Source organism: Ptychodera flava, chromosome 18 (genome assembly GCF_041260155.1).
Source record: "Ptychodera flava strain L36383 chromosome 18, AS_Pfla_20210202, whole genome shotgun sequence".
Taxonomy (NCBI): Eukaryota; Metazoa; Hemichordata; class Enteropneusta; family Ptychoderidae; genus Ptychodera; species Ptychodera flava.
In genome coordinates, this window is record NC_091945.1 from 3,675,340 (window position 1) to 3,700,427 (window position 25,088).

Sequence of the window (25,088 nt, forward strand, 5' to 3'; positions counted from 1 at the left end):
AGCACTCAAAGTGCGTACCGAATACGAGTAAACCCTGCAATCACTGTTTTCTGTATCGCACGAATTCATTCATCGTACGATGCTATTCCTTCAGATCTATTTATCCGATTACTAGGTTGATCAAATCTTATGACACTGTGTAATTCACTTAACCATGGTATTGTTCATCAGCATTCTGCTGATACTTTTGATCTCAGTGTTACTGAAGCTGGAGTCAACTCAAGCCATGACAACTCTCCACCAAGCTTCCGAATACCTCCTATCGCTAGCCCACTGTTGATTTTGCTATCTTCCAAACTTGAGGATTTGTTCGCCGTGTATTGCCGACTCTGTTGCTGATATTAACCGTATCAAGCCTTGCTTGTGTGGTTATAATTGGCTGTTACAGTTTTGTACGGTTTATATACCCTTAATTTTTTGGGTTTTTTTTTCACAATGTAACCGAGCCGTTGCCGGTAAATATAAATAAGAAATGTGACACTATAAGGACCATGCTATTATATTACCCTCAGTCTATTTATTCTGTCAAATTATTTCCATCATACTTCTATATCCGCTGAAAGAATTTTGTCTGTTGAAAAAACAGATTATCTACATGGGATAGAGTAACCATGAAAAAAGAAGAGAATATATCTGTTTGGCAGGACTGTCGGGAGGATCCGAGGAAATTGTTCGACCACGAGGGAGTGTGTGTGTTTGTGTGTGTGTGTGTGTGTGTGTGTGTGTGTGTATTTGTGTGTGTGTGTTTGTGTGTGTACTAGGAATATATATAATTCATATTCTGGAAAGAAAAATAAAAAAAATTACGATGATAGATTGGAAAGAACGGGAAAATTTCGTGTTAATCGATGTATGGAGTGGTTATGCGACCAATCTAAGGCCATTCAATTTTCTGTGGATATGGTTTGCGTGTTTCATGCAAATATTCCACGTTAGTCGATTCAGAAGTGGGAATATTTTTCATTGATTGCAACTTTTGAAAAATATGACATAAACAGTATATAACTATACAAAATTCAATAAAACCTGCTGCATTTTTTGATCTCCAAATGATATGATAATATTGAAGAATATCGAGCACATCAATGTCATAAAGAACTCATATTTAATGAACTCATACAAGAAATTTCATGCTGAATGTGAAACAACCTCCCCTGAAATTATATAAGCAGATTCCAAAGCTAAAGAAATTCCATGTTCAAGTCAACAACCCACATGGACTTATGTACGTAACTTCGAAATCAAAACGAAAGAAATTCTAAGTTGAAGTAAAAATCTTCAATGAACTCAATAAGTAGATTACTATTCTAAAAAAAAATTCCATGCTAAATGTCAAACAAACTTCAATTGCATGCAGACTTAATCCAGGCAGACTACTCTACGGAGCTGCGGTAATCGTTGGCGTAACTTACACAGTACTTAATAAATATCATGACCATAATCATAATCATCAAAATCCGATTACTTGTTGAAGATCTGATCGTGTAAAAATATGGTGTAAAGATTTTCCACTCTACCTCTTTCATTGTGTGAATACCTCATATTTTCTTGGCTAGCCATGTCTCATTTTTTTATTTACAAGTTGTTATGCATCACTTTCCATGTACTTATTAATGCTGATCGAAACTTTGTTATACCAAATGGTTGTACATACAACAGACTGTTAGTGACTTGAGTAATGTATACGTATTGATAGATATGTCAATATTTCATGCAAACGCTTAAGGTAATATGCGCCACGAAAGTGAAAGACTTAAAATTTTGCTCAAACTTTTGTCAATGAAATTTTCGACCATTGTCTTACAAAGCAAGAATAAAAATCATGGGTCACTATGCAAAACTTGGTACTCTTGAAACAAATTACCTACGATTTCCCGATACTTGAAATTAAAATGGCCGCCATCCCTGTATCAACTCTATGGTTAAATAACAGTTTCGATTTTCGAAAAGTAAGACGGTAAAAACTTTTCTTTCGTCAAGAGCTTTAAAATGAGTCCCCACAAGTGGTAGATCAGAAGAGCATTCAATTTGCTATAATCAATTTGAATGTCCGAATTTGTTGTGCCCGAGGTGCGTTCTACCTCCAGGGTACCGTACGGAAATTTACAGCACGTAAATGTCAATTATTGTACCCTTCCAAATCAATCAGCCTTTTATTTCTGCTGTGGACGTCGTTATGATTCCCTCGGTGGAGACATTGTCCTGGGACGAGGGATTGTGAAATCCGTGTGCCACGTCCATGAACCGCGTAGATGTGAATGCGGCTAACTTTTGGCGCCGTTTATGGATGCGCCATACAATCACTGGTATGACCACCACGACAACGATGACAGCCTCCACTATGAGGATAATTGTTGAAATATTGACACCTGTGAAAGAAAAGTAGTATCGTCACAAATCACTATGCCGATTTAAACAAATCAGGTGTTTCAATCAGCCTTTGTAAGATATCCATCTCAGCATATACAATTTACAGATAGATAAACATTTAATTGAAGTAACTGAGTCTCTAAAATCTTGAAAACTTTCCATTATACTTTTGTTCCGTTGTAAAGTGTTATAAGTAGAATGTTGAAGGATGTCTTCAACAAAAACAAACATGACCAATATCACTGACTAGTGGAAGACAAACATCGTTTACTTTGCTTTAATATCGAAAATACGGTGCTTTGTTTCCCTCCTTCTCAGATAATATGAAAATATATTTTTTCATTCAATAGATCTCCTTGGATACTTAAAGAGAATAACATGATCTCAAATCTCTATCATCCCCAACTTTCCAGATGTTTCAAACATGCTAGTTCTGATTGTGAAATAAGGGTTCTTTTCTAATCCCAAAGCATGTCGAGTCCAAATGCCTTCTGCTCAACTTCTGATAATAGTCCCGGGATGTATGTGTAAACCAGTATGTATGTGTAGATGTATGTGTAGATCAGTGCAAACCTTGACGGCAGAATAGCGCTGTTTAACGTTGCAGATTTGTTATTCAATAGCTGTACGTGCGCGATATCGGACATTGCTGCTTGAAATGAGGACAAATTTTATCAATGTTGCATGCATGGCTGTTTTTGCAGCTTGTACTCTGAGTCGTGAATATGTCTCTAAGTATTCATTATTACACTAGCACTCGCCTACTAAGATGAATTTTCGTCATTCTTGCATGCTTAATTTTCAAAAGCGTAATCTGAAAATGCGGGAAAATATTTGGTTTTGTTATTAATAATAGAACAATGACGTCAATTGTGAACAGCCCTACTCTAGTACGGACTGCTATTCACATACCAACACGCGCAAGGCTAATGCATAAGGAACAAACGGCGACAAGCCCGGCTGACCGTTAATATGTAACAATGGACAACAACGAGCGGAAAGCTAAAACGCCATTTAGGGCTACACATGTTAATTTTAGACTGATAGCTGTTGACTCTTTAGCATATCGCAGTTAAGTTTTGCAATCAAGTATCATAGTTCCCCAATGACAAGAATCATGGATCTGTTAAATACATTCAATTTGACTCAATCTGTCAATGAACCCACCCACAATAAAGGCCACATTTTGGATTGGTTAGTGCATGCATCTGATAGTAATCTGGTGCAATCTACTACAGTTTCAAGTGCCATTACATCCGATCATCTGTGTGTTATAAGCCAGTTGAACTTGTCGCTTCCGTGCTCATCAACCACAATCAAGATGACACGTAACATTCGTACGATAAATCGCCCAGCCTTGAAAGAAGATCTTCATAATGCTCTGTTACATCTTGAACATCCTTCAGCGGTTTCTCTCAACTCCCAATTGCAGTTAATCATGGACAAACACGCACCATCGAGACCACAAAGACTTTCTTCACAGAGAAGTTCTTCTTGGTATAATGCTGTGCGGGATGATCTCAGAGCGGCAAAGCAACAACGACGGCGTGCAGAGCGACAATGACTAAAAACAGGATTGACAATTCACAAACAAATCTACAGCAATGAAAAGTCGCGTGTAACTGAACTTGTTCACTTGGCTAAAACCAATTACTATAGCAGCAAGATCAGTGAGAGTCGTACAAGCAAGCAGTTGTTCAGTGTTGCTAATCAGTTACTTGGCAAAAATAAACCCCTAATTCTCCCAACAATATTTTCTACATCTGAATTACCACAGCGATTTCTGGATTTCTTTAATGGTAAAATAAAATCCATCAGAGATAATCTTGAGGGCATCAATCCACCGACACTTAGCTACTCTGAACGCTGCTTCCATGGACGACCCCTGAATCAATTCAAACCAGTTTCCGAGGATGTAGTCAAACGTACCATACTTAATTCTGCAACAAAACATGTGATCTTGATGTCATGCCCACTAGTTTGTTAGTAGAGTGTTTAGACACTTTACTTCCGCACATTACTAAGATTATCAATGACTCCATCACTTCTGCAACATTTCCATCAATTTTCAAGACAGCTCTTATAACACCTCTCCTCAAAAAGCCATCGTTAGACCCCATGATCTAAAAAACTACCGCCCTGTTTCTAATCTTCCATTCTTGTCCAAGATAACAGAAAGAATAATTCTCATGCAATTAAATGACCACATCAGCTCCAATAATCTCCTCAGCCCCATTCAGTCTGCCTATAGACCTAAACATAGCACTGAAACTGCTCTCTTGAGAATATTTAATGATCTCTTGAATGCTCTTGATAATGGCAAAGTCAGCATTTGACCCTTTTAGATCTTTCAGCTGCTTTCGATACTATAGACCACAGCATCCTCCTTCACAGACTTCAGCACACTTTTGGAATAACTGAATCTGCGCTGTCCTGGTTTGAGTCCTATCTTTCTGGTAGAACACAAACTGTTACTATCAATGGTGTGAGATCAGACTCGTCCATTCTCTCGTTTGGAGTTCCTCAAGGTTCTGTACTTGGGCCCGTCTTGTTTTGTCATGTACACAGAACCACTCTTCGAAATTGTCAGAAATCACGGAGTGCAGCACCATGCTTTTGCTGACGATAACCAACTCATAAAGTCAGCACAATTGACAATATTCAAGTGACAATCAATACTGTGCAAAATTGTATCAGTGACGTCAAAACTTGGATGACCCACAATAAACTTCAGTTGAACGACAACAAAACTGAAGCAATGGTGGTCATATCTCAAAGATCATCTCCAAAATTAACCCCTACCTCTATGCGTGTCGGGAATTCTGATATTCAGTTTGTTAGAAATGTGAAAAACCTTGGTGTCACACTTGACTGTCACTTGAATATGTCGCTTCATGTTCAAAATATTTGTAGAGTCGCCTACATCCACCTCCGACATATTAGTTCAATTCGTCACTTACTCACTGTGGAAGCCTCCAAAACTTTAATCTGCGCACTTGTACTTTCGCGCCTGGACTATTGTAACTCTCTTTTAGCTGGTTGTCCCAAATATTTACTCCAAAAGTTGCAGAGAGTGCAAACTGCTGCTGCACGACTAGTGTATAAGGTCAAGAAATCTGACTCCGTCCAACCTCTTTTGTGTTCGCTACATTGGTTACCAATTACATCTCGCATACAATACAAACTTTCAGTAATCTGTTTCAATTCATTTATTGGATCTGGGCCGCAATACCTTACAGACCTTCTTCAACAGTACTGTCCCTCAAGACAGTTGCGTTCTTCCTTTGATACTCGTGTACTCAGAGAACCTCGTGCTTCCATGAAAAGCTTCGGCGAAAGATCATTTTCCTATACTGGTCCTACGACTTGGAATAGTTTACCTGCAAATCTCCGTCATACTCAGTCTTTAGCATCATTTCGTTCTACTCTTAAAACACACCTTTTAAATCCCACACCTGATGAGAGTTCTTTCGTAGCCATGCGCCTAGAGCTCTGCGAGATTAGGCGCACAATAAATATCCTTTATTATTATTATTATATATAGTCCCTCGCCCTACAATCTTTTCGCACACTTTACCTGTTGAATCTTGCTTCTTTTCACCAAGTTCAGTGATACTCGTCATTGTCGTCGTAAGAACAACTGCAAAACCATAGAAAAATAAAATTACATGAGCGAGGAAGTCATAGTAACGCACATTTTGTAATAATAACGACTCAAACTGCTCGGATGTACTTGTATGAGAATGAAAGTAGTCCGGCATTTCATGAGTACACTAATGGCCATTAGACGTAGTGTTTGCTGGTCGTATGTTAGAAATCTGATGTATTCTATCGCATTTCTTTCCTGCCGTCACTTTAACCATTTTCAAAGTTGGTATTTGTTACATTTGGCATCCTTGTAGTTTAATTGTAAACTACACTTTAATTGACCTTATGTTGTAGGGTTCGACTGAACGGTTCAAATGTAATTCTATTCGCAGTATGTCAATTAACGTATGTACATCGTATGCAAAGCCAATATGTAATAAAATCTCTGTAGTACATTTAATTACACATTGGATAATAAAATAGCATTGCAAGATATGTGTCTATTTTATTACACACTATAATTAGCCTAACCCAACATGCATTTAATTCTTCACAGACAATCTGTTATGATGCCCTACTTAGTGAGCATAACGTTTGACAGACATTCGGTTATGTCAATTTGTGTTAGTCGAATTGAGTAGTTCATGGAAATAAGAAAGTCCTGATCGCAACAGATACACGCGTGGAGGCCTTAAAATGGGTTTATATTTGTATTTCTAGAAACACTGGTCCAAGGAACAGATAATTAAAAAAATCCTACGCAACTGCTGTAATCAGTCAGTAATGTTGTTATTATGCTTGCTGGTGAAATCCGTGTAAATTTTGTTATGGTTATGGAGCAATGATCAATAATTAGCATCATTATTTCTGTCAAACAAACGAAAATAATGTTCGATGACAAGGTCATGGTCAAATAAGCTAGACCTGTTTTACGTGTCCATGAAAATCATATCAGTCACAGTAGTCACGGTGACACAAAGGAGAATAATACATATTCTGCCATTTGTCGTCGTCGGCAGTATTCTTAATGCATATACAACGCTGTGTCTTGGATTGTCTTTCTCCGTAGCCATTTTGAATAACGGTGGTCTCTGTATATATTACTTGTAGATTTACATGTCATTAAGGCTGGGTCTCACACAAGATATTTAATATGAGTGACTCGCTACAGAAGTTCTAAAATTGCCTTTCTTTGAGGGGTCTTTAAAGTACTACATCGCTCAAGTTCAGCACCCGTAGCATCTTTGTGGGTTTTTTTTGTTTATTTAGCTTTCCCTAGCTCTTGCCCTGTAATTTCCACAACAATCATTATCATAATTACCTTGAGAAAAATAAATATTTTAATATCGTTAGCAGCTGAGAGTAGGGTCATAGTTTTTCCTTATTTATTTCTATTCTCACCTGTTATCTAAGAATTTTGGTCCGATCAACAGACATGTTGTTCGTTGCCAAGGGTGTGGTAATGGTTGCTAAGCTTTTTTGTCTCTTGCTGGGTAATTAGATAACCTAAATAGTTATTACCATCTAAAGTTAAATCAAAACTAATAAAACTTTTTTGATAGCGAAGGGCGCAGCCATGACTTCTTAGAATATAATTTTTGACTTATTTTGCCGAGTATGTCAAGTTCCTTGTGATCAAATACCGTGTTGTTTGATTAGAATTACATCTGCGGTTCATTGTCATCACATGTTGGATCATTACACGTCGACGATTTTCATGGTTTGTCACTGTCAGGTGCCATTGATTTGAAATGCCGCAATCTAGAGAGATGGCCCTGTACAGACCCTCAGTAATGACGATAAATGTCATTCAAAAGACACATTAGCATGTACATTGAAGGAGCTTACTTTTAGGTTTTTTACAGACGTATCCTTTAAGATTGGAACACCTTTGGTCATCCCAATCACCATTGCGTCGCTGCAGTACCACGCAGTCTTCTGTGCCGAAGTCATCTACGTGATTGGGTTGTCCCGCTGCCCATCTGGCGAATTGTAGAGGGGAATTATCGATCCATCGGAAGCCACCTTCAAGATGCATTGACAACATCATTTTAATCTTAAAAACTAATTCTTTCCTTTTCAAAATATATTTCTTTTCATAGTTATATGTTTTTAAACATAAGACAACAACAATTCTTCCCTGACAAAGTTCCTTTGGTTTAGTACATCTTCATTACTTTTCGAGGTAAATTCAGCGTAAGCTTCATCATTTGCACCTCAAAACTAGCTTTCAAAAACCGATCATATTTGCTCAAAAGCATTCAAACGCTTCCTTTCATCAGTGTAAAACTACTGGTAGACTTAGGTTAAAATTCGTGGCAATGCAGCAAAGAAACCGGAGAGCTAGCCGTGTGGCGAGAAGGGTAATTGCTGTTCCATCAGGAGTGACTGTCTCACTGCGCATGCCCATGTGGGAATGCCCGGGTCAGCGGCCGCTGGCAGATGAAGAATAACATTCACAGTAAGCTTACGGTTTTTTTTATTAGAAAACGATACTGTTAAGTTCGATAATAAATTTCAAAGTAGCCGACCATAATTCGTGGTGATTCTATGATTTATCATAATTTTAATCATGCAAATCAAGATCGTGAAGTCATAGTATCTCATTCGCAGTTACAAACGACTCAATCGGAGTAATAAACCAGAGCAGAATCAAAAGATTTGAAGTGTCTTTAAACCCAGAGGTCCAATGTTCTTCATGAAAAAATGTCACATGACACTTAGTATAGCCAGAAAGCATTGACAGGTAGAATGTGATCTTTAACGAGAACTTACCATGACCTTTGACCAGACCAATCCAGATGTCCTGACTGATTTCCAGCTGTGACAATATGAATTCACTCTCCCGGTCGTGGTGTATAGTCACTAATGTAGAGTCCCGTTGCATGCAATTAAACTGAGCCTGCTGAGCTCCAACACGACGACCTTTATCGCCGAAGAAATAACAATCACCGCCATAGGGTACCCACCCAACTTCAACTCCACAGTGCCCTTTGATGTGTTCAGGGGTACTTGGCGGCGGTACTGCAACAAACCAAGGTGCCACATTTAAAACGTTATAGTACTATATATACTGCAAAGATACGACGATGGACGGTCAAATGGATGGATAGACAGGCATGCACGTTTGCGAACTCACGACTTCCACGCAAATGTGAACAACCCCAGGGAATAAAATCACTGTCCTGGGAAGGTTATACACACATACATGGCGAATTTGACACTGCCCCCTTGTCCACCTTCTCGAGACGTCTGCCGAAGAAAACACCAATGTAAACTTTTGATACCGTTGTTGTTCCAAGAACAATTGTGACCCTATAAAGCACTTTTGATATACCAATTTAAAGAAAATGGAGTTTTAACCTAAGTATTTGCCCATGAATAGTTAGTAAGGGGAAAGCAACTCCACACATCGTTCATATATTAGTGATTTGCGTTTAATGTATAGTAGTGTGTATTTTTTTGTTTCACTGTCTTGTGTATAGAACCGATTAGGCACGGCGATTAAGCGACTGATGAAGAAAACTCTGTTTTCGAAACGTAGCACCAAAGGATCGTAGTGTCACAGTAGTCTCTCCGCTCCAGTGCGGATTAGGCCAAAGTAATTAAATTCTTTGTTTTGCGTCCCAACCCGCTTAGGTTTTTAAGGTTTTCATAAAAAAACACACACAGTGTATTTGAATAGGAAATTTTAGGACATGGCCGCTTAGCTTTTCTGAACTAAAATTTTGTTACAATTTTTTATTTGCTGCAATCAAATTACATTGTGTTAATTTTCTTGTGTGTGTTTTTCAGCCGCTTAGACGGGTACCTTTTCCCATTTAGAGTGGACGCAAAACAAAGAATTTACTTACTTTGGCCTTAACACAAGACACGTAGATTACGGGTACGTCTCGCCATGGCTAAGCAACAATTTACACAAAACAGCCAAGCAGGATATACATTTATATTATACACAATATCATACATAAAACGCAAACACCCCAAATATGAACGATGTGTGGAGTTGCTTTCCCTTTACTACCTATGACTCTCACTTATTCCTGTTTTGCAGGTTTAAGTTGAAAGCTTACATACACGAGAATACCTTTTTAGGTATCCATCGTCATATACATATATGCGTAACACCAAAAAGCCTCGAGCTGTTTCTACACTCATATACTAATTAGCCAAGGCACTATTCGATACAGAGAATATACAGATAGCGCACCGCTGTCTACGTAACACAGAATTCATCAGAGCTAGGTGCACAAACAGGATTCTGAGATCAAAAAAAGACACAAATATTAGCCAATAGCAGTGCTCATGTAATGACCAATAGAAACATAACAGGAAACAAAAACGACCAATCAAAATAAAAGCGGGAAAGATAGATTACATCACGCTTACTACAAATTATGACACAGACAAAAACAACGGTCAGTACCTTACAATAAGTGACACCGACAGCAACCCCAATCTCTCAACACAAGAAGTGAGCTTCATTAGTCTCTCTGATAACGATCAGAGCCTACCATCAGCTCAACCTATACGCAGTGGTACACAAGATCCAAGTCACCAAGACAAAGAACAACTATCTGGCACGGAGACAGACGACAGCTTCGCTCTCTCCGACTTAGATCTTCACATACCGCCGAGCCAGTCACAACGCAGCAGCACTCCCGATCTGACATTTAAGGTAAGAAAACACACAACGTCTGAGAGAAAGGACGACCACAACATCACCGAAAGAATCAACAAGACGAAACACGAACTAACGGCACTATACGAGACCGAAGAAAAGACAAGCAAACAGCAGACCACACTCAAATGCTTCCTCAGAACATCCACAATACCTCGCAGCCTCCAAGTCCGTCTGAAAGCGTTTATCGCGGGAACCAAGCCAGACAACGATTTCATCCAAAAGTGGCAACAACTAGAACGACACAGCGGTAAGCGATTCGTCACCCTTCTCCACAACTACCTTCCAGTACATCTAGATAAACAAAAACTCAGAACAAAAGCCTTCATCAGAAGTCTTCGTCGGGAAGCGGCGGCCATTCGCACCAAGACTGAGAGAGAGAAAGCACTCCAACTTCTTAGCTCGACTATCAAATCGGCTAGGAAGAAGGCGAAAGACAATATAAACAGCAAGCCGTCTCACCAACATCAATAAGTGACGGCTCTCGCCTAACAAAACCAAACCACAAACGGCCTTTTTCAAGGCCAACACATATGAAAAGAGAACTACCGTTAAAAATAATGAACTACCAAGAACACATACAACACAAATCCAAACACAATAGAAACTACAAAAAACAGAACAAAGCTAAAAAAAGGAAACACAGAAACAAGAATCACAGTATGACAAAAATAACGAAACGTCGCAATAGAACAAAATTGAGCACTGTAACAAACAACAATCTCAGATTCATTAAAAACCTATCGACACACAAACTCACCGACATTGAAATCAACGTACTTAGCAAAGGCTTAAAATTCATTCCCACACCAAATCGTCCTAACAGAATCCACCTGTTAGAGGACATAAAAAATACATTCGGAAAATGAGACTCCGATATATTATGAGACACAAACAGACCGTACAACACCCATTCAAAGTAAACTCGAAATGGATCCCACATACAACCGAGAACACAAAATTAGAGAATTATTTGGAAGCGACAAAATTGGCTATTGTTAACACACCTTTTCGAAACACAAAAAACAACATGACACGTGCAGAAAAAATAGCGTTGAAAACGCTATCAAAAAACAAGAAGATAACCATCAAACCGTTTGATAAAGGACGGGGGACAGCAATTTTAAACACTGATGATTACATAAGAGAATGTCATCGTCAACTTAACGATCAACGATACTACACAAAATTGGCAACAGATGACACAAAAAATACAGTAGAAGACATACGCAATCTCATAACAGAAATGTACAATGAAAAACACATTGACCATCACACATATGAATATCTGAATCCAGTCAATAGAAAAATAAGAACACCACTTTGGTACCTTCTACCAAAAATTCACAAAGTGCCGCCACCAGGAGCTATATTCATAGGACGGCCAATCATAAGTGGATGCTCCAGTCCAACATTTCACATATCAGAGTTCATTGACCATTTTCTCAAACAAATCGTCAAGAAACAACCAACATACATCAAAGACACAACAGACTTTATACGGAAAATTGAGACAACCAAAGTTCTGACCAATGCCATACTAGTAACACTGGATGTAAATTCCATGTACACGAATACACCACATGATGAGGCAATTGAATCAGTCGGCAGAGCATTACATCAGGAAAGATCATCAAACAATTACATAATCAAGCAACCACCGACGAAATACATGATAGCTCTGCTAGAAATAATCTTAAAAAACAACACATTTGAATTCAATGATGAATTCTACCGGCAAATCTACGGCGTTGCCATGGGATCTCCATCTTCCCCTGAAACAGCTGATATCACATTCCACGAGACAGAAATGAGAATAATACAGAAACACAAACAACAAATATCGACCTGGCTAAGGTTCAGGGACGATGTTTTTCTGATTTTCATCGGAACACATCACGAACTCAATGAATTCATATCAAACATCAACAAAATGCATCCCACTTTCAAATTTTCGTTTGAAAGCTCCCCTCAAGAAATCACATATTTAGACTTGACTATCTACAAACGTCGTCGATACAACAAAGAGAATATTCTCGACATCAAGACACACACAAAGCCAACAGATACATTCCAATTCTTAGAGAGAAACTCATGCCATCCGGCAGCAACATTCAAAGGTCTAATCAAAGGTGAAACATTACGATACATCAGAACATGTAACAACGAAACCGATTTCACACAGAAAGTCACACAATTTAGTGACAAATTACAAGACAGTCAATATAAAAAAAATGAAATAAAATGCATTATCAGAGACACAGATCATAAAAGCAGAAAAAGACTGCTTGAACAAAAAAAAGAAAGAAATAACGCCACCAACAATACAATAGTCTTCACAACAACATATAGCCCGTACATAGAAACGACGAAAATCAAGCAAGCCCTGACAGAAAACTGGCATGAACTTGAAAAAGACGAAACACTAAAAAAACTCTTCCAAAACCAACCAATAGCCAAAGTAAATACAGACTTTGTTTTAAAACACTGTCACTAATTGGTCAGAAGTCCATATATGGAGGAATTTTGCCCAATAAAAATATCGAAACAAAGTGGCTCTACTTCTACTATCATGCATTACAGGTCAACCATGGGGAAAACTAGCAGTGCCTTATGGACGAACGGCGAGGCTTCTTGTAGTTTTGAATTTTAAAAATCACCAGTCAGACTGTAACTGCAGATAACTGATAACTTCAGAAGCTTGACAAAACTTTGGTGAGGGTGAAAGATAATTTCTTTCACTCAAATTTTTTTAGTATTCCAAAAACGTTTTTCGGAGATCATTGGCCAGCAACAACATAGCCGTAAATGCAGTATAGTGGTAGACTTTGCCGGTAACTCGGTCATGCAAATGCTTGCTTTTCACCCAATTACGTTTTTGCAAATTTTGACACTATGACTTTTGACCTGGGTCAAAGGTCATAAGGTTTAAAATGGGGTCCTAAATTAACGAGATTTTAGGTCTAAAATGGGCCCCGGGTTTTTTACGTGCGGCCGCACACCCCTACCACTTCTCAGAGCAAGTACCCCCCCCCCCGGTCTCGCCATGGCTAAGCAACAATTTACACAAAACAGCCAAGCAGGATATACATTTATATTATACACAATATCATACATAAAACGCAAACACCCCAAATATGAACGATGTGTGGAGTTGCTTTCCCTTTACTACCTAATTTGTCCCAATTGTGGCTCTTGCGCTTTGAAGTGAAATACCGAATGCAGGTAAGTGTGTGCCCATGCGGGCAATAACCATGGCAATTTGTATGCGGAACATTACATACCCATGTATATTTTACAAATTGCTCCCAGGAGTTCGTCGCAATTTGTTGCCTCCCAGCCATCTTTTGTAGCTTTTACACAACTATTGGTATAACCACCGTCTGCATCCTCACCGATTCCAACTCGCCGTATAAAAATGGCGAGCCATCCCTCCATTCATACTCCTCTGTCTGCGGAAAGAAGCCATGTTCTGTTAATGGCTTACATTAAAGGCTTACATTGTTATAATTTCAGCTTTTCAATTGTACATGCACACAACTATTTACTGTTACAAATTAAACTCCAATGACGAAGGCGGAGACGGGATATTACACTTCCACGTTTTAATACAAGACATACATTGTTCGTTTAATTTTACTTAATGTATTTGTGTAAATGCATTCAGGCAATATTAGCTTCCGACACTGCTACTTAGCTTACTACCAGCAAACTGTGTGAAACTTTCAAACATTAATTGCAAAATACCTCATTATTTAATTCCATCCCGATCCATAATGGAAAACCTTGAATGTATGCCAAAGTCTCCACGAAGGCTTCCTCGAATGCATTCATCAAGCTGGCTAAGTTTCCACCATCTTTCCTACACTGCATCGACGCTTGCTGAAACGTTTGCGGATTTTTGTACGCTTTATAACAACCTCCGTTGTAATAGGTGTAGCCGGCAATGCATGCTTTGTCGTCAGGTTTGGTAGGATCTTCAGGTTGTGGTTCGACATCTGGTGGCAAAAGTAAACAAAGTTTGATGTAAAAATTGGCTGTTTGGGCGTTTAGTCTTGTGAGTTTGCTATGCAGCTTTGTCCTTGTCGCTTTGTTTACCGCCCTCTTGAATATCAACTTTATTCATGAGCTCACCGTGATACTACTGAAGACAGAGTAAAAACAGTATGGGGCACACGTGTTTGCTTATCCCTGATATTAATAACGATAGAAGGACAGTGACTTAAAAGAGTAGCCGCGAAATATTTAATGAGACTTGTGAAAAGAAATTTTGCAGATATTTTTCTCCTTAGTGCAACTGATACTAAATCAGCAAGAAATTTCTAAACTTACAGAATTTACGTTTAACTATTATGTGTAAATTAATCAAATTCACTTGAATTAAATTTCTTTTAAAGTCGACAAGTGCATTGGGAGTTTGTAAGATAGCAGTGAAATTTATTTTACTATTGTAAAACTCACAATCAAATGAGCATATCATTTTACCTTTTTCGCCTTTACATAGCCAAGCGCTCTCTGAGTTACAGCGTTCTTTCCTCCATTGTCCACTGCCTTCGCTAACTTCCACACATGTCTTAAGGGGAAGAACATCGTGATCTTATTTTCCATTTTAAACATGAGTTGTGGTATGAATTTCAAAAAAGACAGTAAACGCCTCTTGTCAGAATTAACTATGTTTGCACAAATATGTGACGTCTTGCTTTAACACTAAAGAAGTTCTATTTATCGAAGAAATAAATAATAAATGATGCATTGACGGTACATTTGTAAACAACTTAATTTGCACATATTATTATTAGTCGCGCCAGCGGCTTACTGACTACGCATGCGCATATTTATAATATACTATGCGAGTAACCGGAAGTGTACCCTTCTTTCATGGGCGCCGCCATGTTTTTTTTTGAGTACTCGTAAATAAACAAATACGAAACAAATTACTATTATACAACATGCCATTTATAAAATATACCTCTTTTATTAGCCAGTAAATGTTATTATGCACCTTGTCGCCGATACAAAATATCGTTTATGTAGATAAAGGGAGAAAACTGTCGTGCATATGAACGGGGGCATACGCAAAGAATGCTGGGATTTAATTTTAGAAAAGCGCCCCCTGTGTCAATAATTAGATTCAAAAATTGCCAGTTTTTAGACAGAACTCTGTAGTTTTCAGCAGGAGGGACCGTGTTTTCAGCTTGCAAGTGGAAGGTGGGCAGTGCGGTTACCATTGCAATGATAATGATTGCATAATACGTCCCTTGTTTAACGCAATAGGCTGTTATCATTGCAAAAATTGCCAATTTTGTCCAAAATTTTTACACGTTACAGAAAATCTATACCTGCTCTGCTGCAGGGTTTGACGTCGTGTACGTACGTGAACTGCTTTCATCAGAGGGAAACTGGGCATAGTTGTCATATAAACGTTTATGAAGTAACAATTAATTACATTTTATCATGAATCAATACAAATAACATTGCCAATCTTAACCCCTGGCGCGACACCAAGGGCTGAGCCCTATATAATATTATTATTATTATTATTATTATTATTATTATTATTATTATTGTACTTGGGCCTCAGCCCAAGTACATTTGTTTTCATTCCGTGGGAAAAAACTCTGTAAGGTATAACCATTTCTGGCTGAGACCAGGGAGGGCAAAATGTCTTGGCTTCATCTTTCTTGGCATAATAAATGGCGTAATGATGTTAACTGAATGGAAGTGCTGCTCTCAGCCAGTCTTGAATAAGTGAGATGTGAATATAAATGCTTCTCTATCTGAGTTTTTGCCACAAAATCTTCTGAATATAATCAAAATGTGCATCGAAATGCAACAATTAATGCACCCTCCGTTTCCTAGGCGATGGCACGACCCTTGCTACACCCACTGGACGAGCCAAAGTGGGAGGGGTAATTTCAGTTTGGTCGAACAAGAGGGCTCGAGACCAGAATTAACATTTAAACTTGAAACATGTTTAATCGCTGACAAGATGTGGACTAGTGTTAATCAAAGTAAAAGTGTGGAAAGGAAAGGTTTTATATCCCGGACACAATGAAAAACATTACGACTGGAAACTGTACCCCCACTTGAGAATAGTAATGCCCATAGCGATGGAGAGCACTTATCCTTGAGCTGAGAAAACCAGACCATCATTTCGAAATAGAGCTGCAGATTCGAGAAGCTCGTTCAAAATAGCTAGGTACACCCCACAAAGGGGTGGTTTCGAGTTTTGAGGGCAAATTTCGCCTCCTTCATATAGAAATCGTACGTTTGTTTTTCCAGGAGAACACACCATTTGACACAAAATTTGCCTGTAAAGGGTCGCCAGTAAGCACGTGGTCAAATCTGGCATAAGAAACAATATGAAATGTTGGGTAAAGCCAGTCCAAAATAAACTGATTTGAACTTTTGTGTTTTGTAATTTATACCACTGCAGTAACATTACCTTTTTTTGACAACATCACACAATGTAATACGTTTTGAAACTGAATACTCCGACGTATTCTGTGTCTCCGTTGCTAAAAAATACGGTATGCCAATTACCATGTAAGGAGATGATGACGTCAAGACAGATTTGTAGTGCGTTTGGTCCTGGATGGTGCACGAAGTTTTGTCAAGGTAGCTTGTGTATTTATTTCCTAAATGGGAGAGATTAGGGTCGATCTAAACGAAGGCCGAAGAATGTTATGATACTCTAAGCGAGCTGAACTCTAACGCGAATGGTTGGATAATTTGGAGGATGTCTAGAATGATCTCGTCTCATTAAGATTATTTGGCGGTCAGTATTGAATTTCAACTGCGTCACAAGTTTGCGAAATGAGTAGGCCTATTCCGTCGAACGGTCAACGAACGATATTTTAGAAATCTGGAGACATGGCACATCGCATTTTTATTTTAGTATTTTATATTTTACAAAAGATTTAAGAAGCAATGATTTTGTCGAAAATTCTGAAAAAAATATAGGAAGATTTGATCGCGAACACATTTTCACTTGGGGTCAACTAGCCCTGCGTACGATGCTGTGTGTTCCGCTACAGCTAATCGCCCCGCTCACCACAGCCCTGCAAAGACCCGTACGTAGGGTCGGTGACTTCAAATCCATTTTGGGACTTGACGTAAAAAGCCAAATTACTGCCGAAATTCAGCGTTCTTGGGCCCAAGTCGTATCCCAGCCTACCTCAGCTACTCGATTGCTTCCAAAAATGACAGTCTTTTATTCACTTCTCGTAAATAACCGTCGATGTCGGCAACTCTCTCGCTAGCCCTGCGTTCGATGCTGTGTGTCAGCTGTAGCACATAGCATCGTACGCAGGGCTAGGGTCAACATGGGATCGCAGTCATGTTGCCTCAAAACTTATTTCTGTCTGCACTCAAAACTAAAAAATGTCGGATATGAACCTGAAAAATCGATGTAATTTTGTCAAACTTCGGCGAAATTTCAGCCTATAGACAAGATTTCATCTAGGTAAGGTAAATTTACTGAAATTTGATCGACAAATAATCCTGAGCTTGAACGTGACAGCTCGCCTTCTCCGGGAAGTCAAGTATCCAGCTGCCCATACACAGCTGCCCATATGGCCGGGTTTATGAGATTGTTTTCAAGCGACGGCGGCAGACCGTACGGGGCTCTGGATATGAACCTACCGCCGGTGTAGCTGTAATAACTGTTGCGTTGTTTTTAGTGCCCATGGACGAAGTCCTGGGGGAGTTATAGGTTTGGTCATGTCAGTCCGTCCGTCCGTCCGTTCACGCAGATATCTCAGACATGCCCTGGTCAATTTCTTTCAAACTTTGCACAAGAATAGTACCCAACCCCATACAGATGTACGTCGATTTGTTTCACAATGCGATCGAATTTGGCCGTGTTAGAGGACTTTTTAGTTTACACCTCCATAGACTCCCATGTATAAGGCAGTTCTCCATAGACTCCCATGTATAAGGCCAAGAAAAATAAAAATTTAGTTTCTCATCGTATTCATATTGCCTAAAGGATGCAGTGACACAGTTTTTTGTCCCTACGGATAAAGTCCAGGGGGCTTATAGATTGGGTCATATCCGTCCGTGAGTCCATCAGTTCACGCAGATATCTCAGACATTTTGACAAAATATCATGTGACCTTGGTGACCTTTGACCTCAAATATACATTATTGTCCATACCTCAGTAACCACAAGTGCTAAACCTTTCATATTTGGTATGATGGGACACCTTATGACGCCACATATTGTACCCCATTAATTATGCGCATATCTAATTTTGAGCGAGCCAATAGAGCTAGAGGTCTGATTTTTGGTATATAGGGATAAGTTAACAATATAATTTGTTTGACAAAACGTCACGTGACCTCAATGACCTTTGACCTCAAATATACATATTTGTCCACAACTCAGTAACCACAAGTGCTACACCCTTCATATTTGGTATGATAGGACACCTTATGACACCACATATTGTACCTCATTAATTATGCGCATATCTTATTTTGAGCGAGCGAATATAGCTAGAGGTCTGATTTTTGGTATATAGGAATAACTTAGCAATACAATTATTATGACAAAATGTGACGTGACCTCAATGACCTTTGACCTCAAATATATATATTTGTCCACAACTCAGTAACCACAAGTTCTACATCCTTCATATTTGGTATGATAAGACACCTTATGACACCACATATTGTACCTCATTAATTATGCGCATATCTAATTTTGAGCGAGCCAATAGAGCTAGAGGTCTGATTTTTGGTATATAGGAATAACTTAGCAATACAATTATTTTGACAAAATGTCACGTGACCTCAATGACCTTTGACCTCAAATATATATATTTGTCCACAACTCAGTAACCACAAGTGCTACACCCTTCATATTTGGTATGATAAGACACCTTATGACACCACATATTGTACCTCATTAATTATGCGCATATCTAATTCTGAGCAAGCCAATAGAGCTGGATGTCCAATTTTTGGTATATAGGGATAACTATAGGGTAGAAATCTAAATATGCCCATCTAAATATTAGACATCTACCATCGAGAACAAAAGAAATTTGCTGTAATTTGAATATTTAAGGAGTTTAAGCAATTTCCACTATAAATAAAGAACCCCTGCCTCAAACTCCACAAAAGTTGCTAGACATATTTTGCTGTTGTCATGCCATTGCTTCGTTTAATAACCAGTTAATCAAATGCCTAATTGACAGGAGGAAATTCAAGACCATATTTGAATAGTAGTTTATATTGTCCTCAAAATCACTCTATCACGGCCCAAGTACTCATTGCCTTCAGCAATACTGCCTTGTTATTATTATTATTACAAGTTTAGGGGCTATAAGTATTATATAGAAATCTAATAACAGTTCATTTAAGCTGTGGGAATTCTGAAAAAGAGGTGTTCGAATGCAGGCCCATCGTGGCAGTCGTGGGCGCGCACAAAACAAGGCACAGCGACTGTGGAGAGTCTATGCCAGTGTATTTGCTGCAAATATACCTTCACGCATGCGCACTCGTTTGCCAGTGTTGTCTGCCAATATGAGCATGCGTAATTGAGTTTACCTGCGCGTGAATGTGTAGTCTGTACACTATGTCTGGTGCTATAATCTTTTCGTTGAGCTTTGCATGTTGACAGAAACTGGAATTACTGCAGAGAATACTTTTCGGGACATAACAAGTGAGTCCCTAAGGTAACAAGTAGGACGTTTAGGAAATCCTTTCAGAAAGTTCACACCGCCTGTGGCCATTTTGTGGAGTATAAGCTTATACGTACCTGGAGCGACCGTACGTATACAGTATTTCTACTGTACATATTGCCAGATAATATGCGATGGAATTTTGCGTTTCACGTAGTTCAATAATTCAGATGAAAATGCCGGCCTTCTCCGAACTTTGAAAAAAATCAGGGTTACAGACTTTGGAATGCTAACTCTTGTATAACAATGACGTTGAAGACATTTGTATTCGAGCTCGGCAACATTTTTTGATTCGAGAACTCTCATCATGGCGGATTCACTGAAACAGTGAGTATACAACAACTTTTTCCTATGTCCATGTAGCACTTGTGCAAAAATAAGCGAGTCCACAGGCCTATGGCGAATCAATAAATGCGTTTTTCACCAAGCTGAAAGGTTGAAAGATGCGTCCGTCACTTTGGGACGAGCTAGATAAATGCAGTCAAAGCCAGCTGGGCATAGAAATTTGCCATAGTATGACTTTGTTCTGGAGACGACCGGTCGTGCGGTGCAACTTTGCAACAAAGTTTCCATATCTGAACTGACGTACTTGAATGACAGGCACAGGAAACGATGGCCAATAAAAACGCATTCTCGTTGCATTTTGATAATAATGTATCAATCTAAATGACATGGAAATTATGCCTCCTCCAAACAGAAGGGCCATGGTCTATTTTTAGCCCTGCTACAGTATGTCTCAGTGCTGAAAAGGCCATATTGTTGTCATGTTGTCATGGCGACTTTTAAAATTTGCATACAACTGTGAGAGTGAAACGGGTTGTTTATAGGTCAAAAAACTTTTGAGTCCCACTGTCGTCCATTACACCTGTTTCCTTGGGCATTAAAGGTGTGCAAGTATACACATCAAAAGACTAGAAAATTCACTTCATGGGAAGAACCTTGTAAAATAGCCCTTTCTTGTCTGGTTAACGAAAAAAGATACCCCTGATCTAAAATATGCATGGGCTACCAGCCAGTGTCATCGGGCTACCAACTTCAGAATATGGTTGCCCAAGTGAACTACCAGGGAAAAAAGTTAATTTCGAGCCCTGGGCAATATTAAACATGAAACATTTAACTTGTAATATTTCCCCTTTTCTTGGCCTGCTGGGTTTAAAAAAATGTTTAAAGTTATACATGGATCATGTTCAAATTTAACAATTGCTACCATGGAAAAAGGAGATCTAGCTAATCATCAGAATCATAGAGTTTATGGGGTCATGCCAGGTCACACAAAAAATAATGCACCACTACATGGCCATAATTTTACTTTAGTTAAACAATCAGAAATATATAATTTTGTCTCCATTATTCTTCCTGGAATAAGGCAAAGAAATCAAAACAAATTATTATAAAAATGAACATTATTATACGTCGTTAATTATAAATCCATAAAATAAATAAGTACCAGTGAATTATGTTTTAAATAAAACAAAAAAAACTCTGCGCTACTGTTACTGCTTGTGATAAATATAATGGTACATTGGGTGATAAGGAGGATTGGGTTCGGATACTAGTAGAATTAATTTCAGGACATAAAATTAATTTGAAGGCATAAACTTAATTCGATAAATGCATAATAAGTTAGTAATATACTATATAACACTTATTTGGGATGACTGTATGAAACACAATTAAAAATGCTTGAAAAATTATTTCAGGTCTATGTAAAATTAATTCTAACACACTAATTAATGGAAAACATAATTTTGACCAAAATGGCCCCAATATACATTATCTTTATTATTCTTTCTAGAATGAAGGCAAAGAAATTACAATTATTATTATTATTATTATAGAACAAATGTTAAAAGTTGTTACTTAGAAATCCATAAAATAAATAAAAAACAGTGAATTATGTTTTAACATAGACCCTCTCGAGGGTCTATGGTTTTAAATAAAAAAACTGTGGTTACTGAAATGGTTACTATGGCAACATAAAACAAAAATGAACATGGAGTTCATGCTGTTATAAATACACTTAGGAGAGCATTTGCATAGTAACTGGGATTACTTTTAATGGACTTAGGAAAAGAATTGAAATTTTAAAACGCAAATAGGTTACTAAGGAAACACAGGGCAGTAAAAATGGATATCATATTTTGTCTTTCTAACCCGAAATAACCCTTTGGTATAATATTTCTGTTGATTACTGGATTTTTACACTGGATATTTGGTCTTTCTAACCAAAAATATCCCTTTGATATAACAAAATCTGTTGATTCCTGGATTTTAGATTGAATCTTTGAAAAACTGGTAATTTTTACTCCTGAATGGTTGCCATGGAAACATCTCACATTAAAATGAGTGTGATTTTTTTTGGTGTGCTAACCAGAAAAACCCTTATTATCAATTTTTACATCAATCAATAGTTCTTTAATAGGAATTAGGGAAAAAGTAACATTTTCAATCCCAGAATAGTTACCATGGCAACTCAAAACATTAAAATAAGTCTGGTTTTTGTGTTCTCTGACCCAACTCCCCCCCGCTAGATAATTTTCATATCAATCAAAGTAACTTTTCATTGGATATTGGAAAAACTGAAATTTTCAACCCCTAAAATGGTTACCATGAAGACATGGAGTAGTAAAATCGATATCATATTTGGTCTTTTCGACCCAAAATACCCTTATGGTGAAATTTTCACGGAAATTGAACCTATAATTATTCGCGTTATTATTTCTATATAATACTTATATTATATTATATTATATTATATTATATTATATTATATTATATTATATTATATTATATTTAAGCAATAATGCAACCCTCCCGGCCCATAATGGACGAAAGCAAACTTTGCACGACATAATGTACGAGGCGAAGCCGAGTACATTATGGAGTGCAAAGTTTGCTTGAGTCCATTATGGGCCGGGAGGGGGTCATTATTGCTATTATTTTATAGTTTTGGCAATGCCAGTGAATTTGTAGTTGTAGAAAACGAATAAAAGGAAAATTAAACTGAGTTTGAAGCCAGTGAGCGTCCTGACTCTGTACACATCACATGCACTCCACACTGCACTGCACTGAACACGCACGTTCAGCACAAAAAATGACCAACACTTTCACGGTTCAATTTTGAATTGAAAAACGATGTATTTTCGAAGGAAATGAAAAGGAACTGCATCCCTACCGTCTATATCAAACTTGAAACATCACCTTTAAATATCATGCCATTCAAAAAGCCGACACGGTGAAATGCCAGAGATGAAGAAAACGGAATGTTCATGCATCGACATCAGCATGATCAGCGAGCTGCATGCCATGGTATCAGCTGATCAATACGATCATTATTATGTCGCTAGTAGTACAGCATTCATTGCAAACGATACCAACAAAGTTCAACATTGTTATTCAAATGTTTATATTTCAATAATAATTGTGTCTATAAATTTATTTTGGCTTCTCGAGAAGAGCTATTTTATTTCGGCGAACGAGAAAACTTGACGTAAACGGGTGCTTGAAAGGTACACTTGACAAACATACTGGAGGGTTCCGTACCGTCGCGATATCGAGAACAAGGCAAGGTAAAACCACAGACAAGGAGAAAAAAACGATGAATGAAAGTTGTCTCCGATTACAGTCAGTGCATCAGAATTAGGTGGCCGAGATGTTAGATCAACGGAGAGTCCACGGTCGTCATGATTGTTGGTAGTAGCTGACCTTGGACAGAGACTTTGAATGGCTCCGTAGTAATTTCCGTAGACACTTCCGGTCAAGGTTGATGACAGCAAGCTGCCGTTGTTGGCCCGTTTACGGCTGGTTCGAGTAGCCTTTCACGCTTGCATAGTTTACATGGCCACTGACATACATAATATGCCATGTGTCAAACCAAGTATCGTCTAGGAGTTTGCAAACGTACTGAGTTCTGTTTCACCTATACGGCAACGAAGCGAACCATGTTGTAAACAAACGTATCGGACGGGGACTGGATGCTGAGCGCCAGCCCGACAGACGACAAGTGCATGCGTGAGGACTAAAAAAAATGTGATAAATCGTACAGTAAGACATTAACATTGTGCACCATTATCAAGATTTGTAGTTTTGTGTATTACATGGTTTATCCGATACTTTCCCTCCTTTGAAATGCGCAGTCCTTTTTACGTTTTCAAAAGAAAAACTTGCTCGCTGTGGGGCCGCAATGCTGAATAATGGAATACATTATCAGTAATAATGTATGGATATGACGTCACAAAATCCACTGGTATTGACAAAGCTATAATATAATATTTGGTTTAGCATATGGAAATCCTGTGGCTGACCTCGTAGTGGACAAATTTATTTATGCTACAAAGCAGCGAAAAAGACATACAGGAATTCATGTAATCGAGCAATGAATAGCAAGATAAATGGCGTTTCTCGTTTGCTTAACTCACTGTATACTTGTCGTAGTTTAAGGAAATTTTGGAATTGCATTCGTAAGACAAAACATGATACATCTCAAAATAACGATGCCAGTATTAATATTACGAAGTTCTACGATCACTTCACCAGTAAATTTAGTATGACTAGTTGTACTAGTGAGGCTATGTCGACTGCCAAACTTAAGGTTCGAGATAAATGCACCAGCCTAATGGATGTTACCTTTTCTGACTTTGTTATGTCTGAATCTATGCTCGTTACGTACATAAAGAAGCTGAGATCTGGCTGTGCACCCGGAGCAGACGGTATAATGTCTGAACATTTGAAATATTCCATTAACTCTAAGGTTATTTATC

The 25,088-nt window shown here is 38.3% G+C and overlaps 2 protein-coding genes across 3 annotated transcripts in view; one reads left to right on the forward strand and one right to left on the reverse strand.

Annotated features, from left to right (window-relative positions):
- Window positions 1-25,088, forward strand: part of LOC139116693 (uncharacterized) — a 559,130-nt gene that overhangs the window by 134,660 nt on the left and 399,382 nt on the right. The gene's annotated exons all lie outside the window — the stretch shown is intronic.
- LOC139116689 (macrophage mannose receptor 1-like) overlaps window positions 1-25,088 on the reverse strand; it is a 155,392-nt gene that overhangs the window by 101,602 nt on the left and 28,702 nt on the right. Inside the window, exons 11-12 of one of the 2 annotated variants that reach the window (XM_070679278.1) lie at window positions 15,125-15,212; window positions 14,387-14,637 (exon numbers count right to left, since the gene is read on the reverse strand). The exons of the other annotated variant lie outside the window; for it this stretch is intronic. Of the exons in view, the coding sequence (XP_070535379.1) occupies window positions 14,387-14,637; window positions 15,125-15,212 (339 nt within the window). The remainder of the gene's footprint in view (window positions 1-14,386; window positions 14,638-15,124; window positions 15,213-25,088) is intronic. 2 annotated transcript variants of the gene reach the window in all.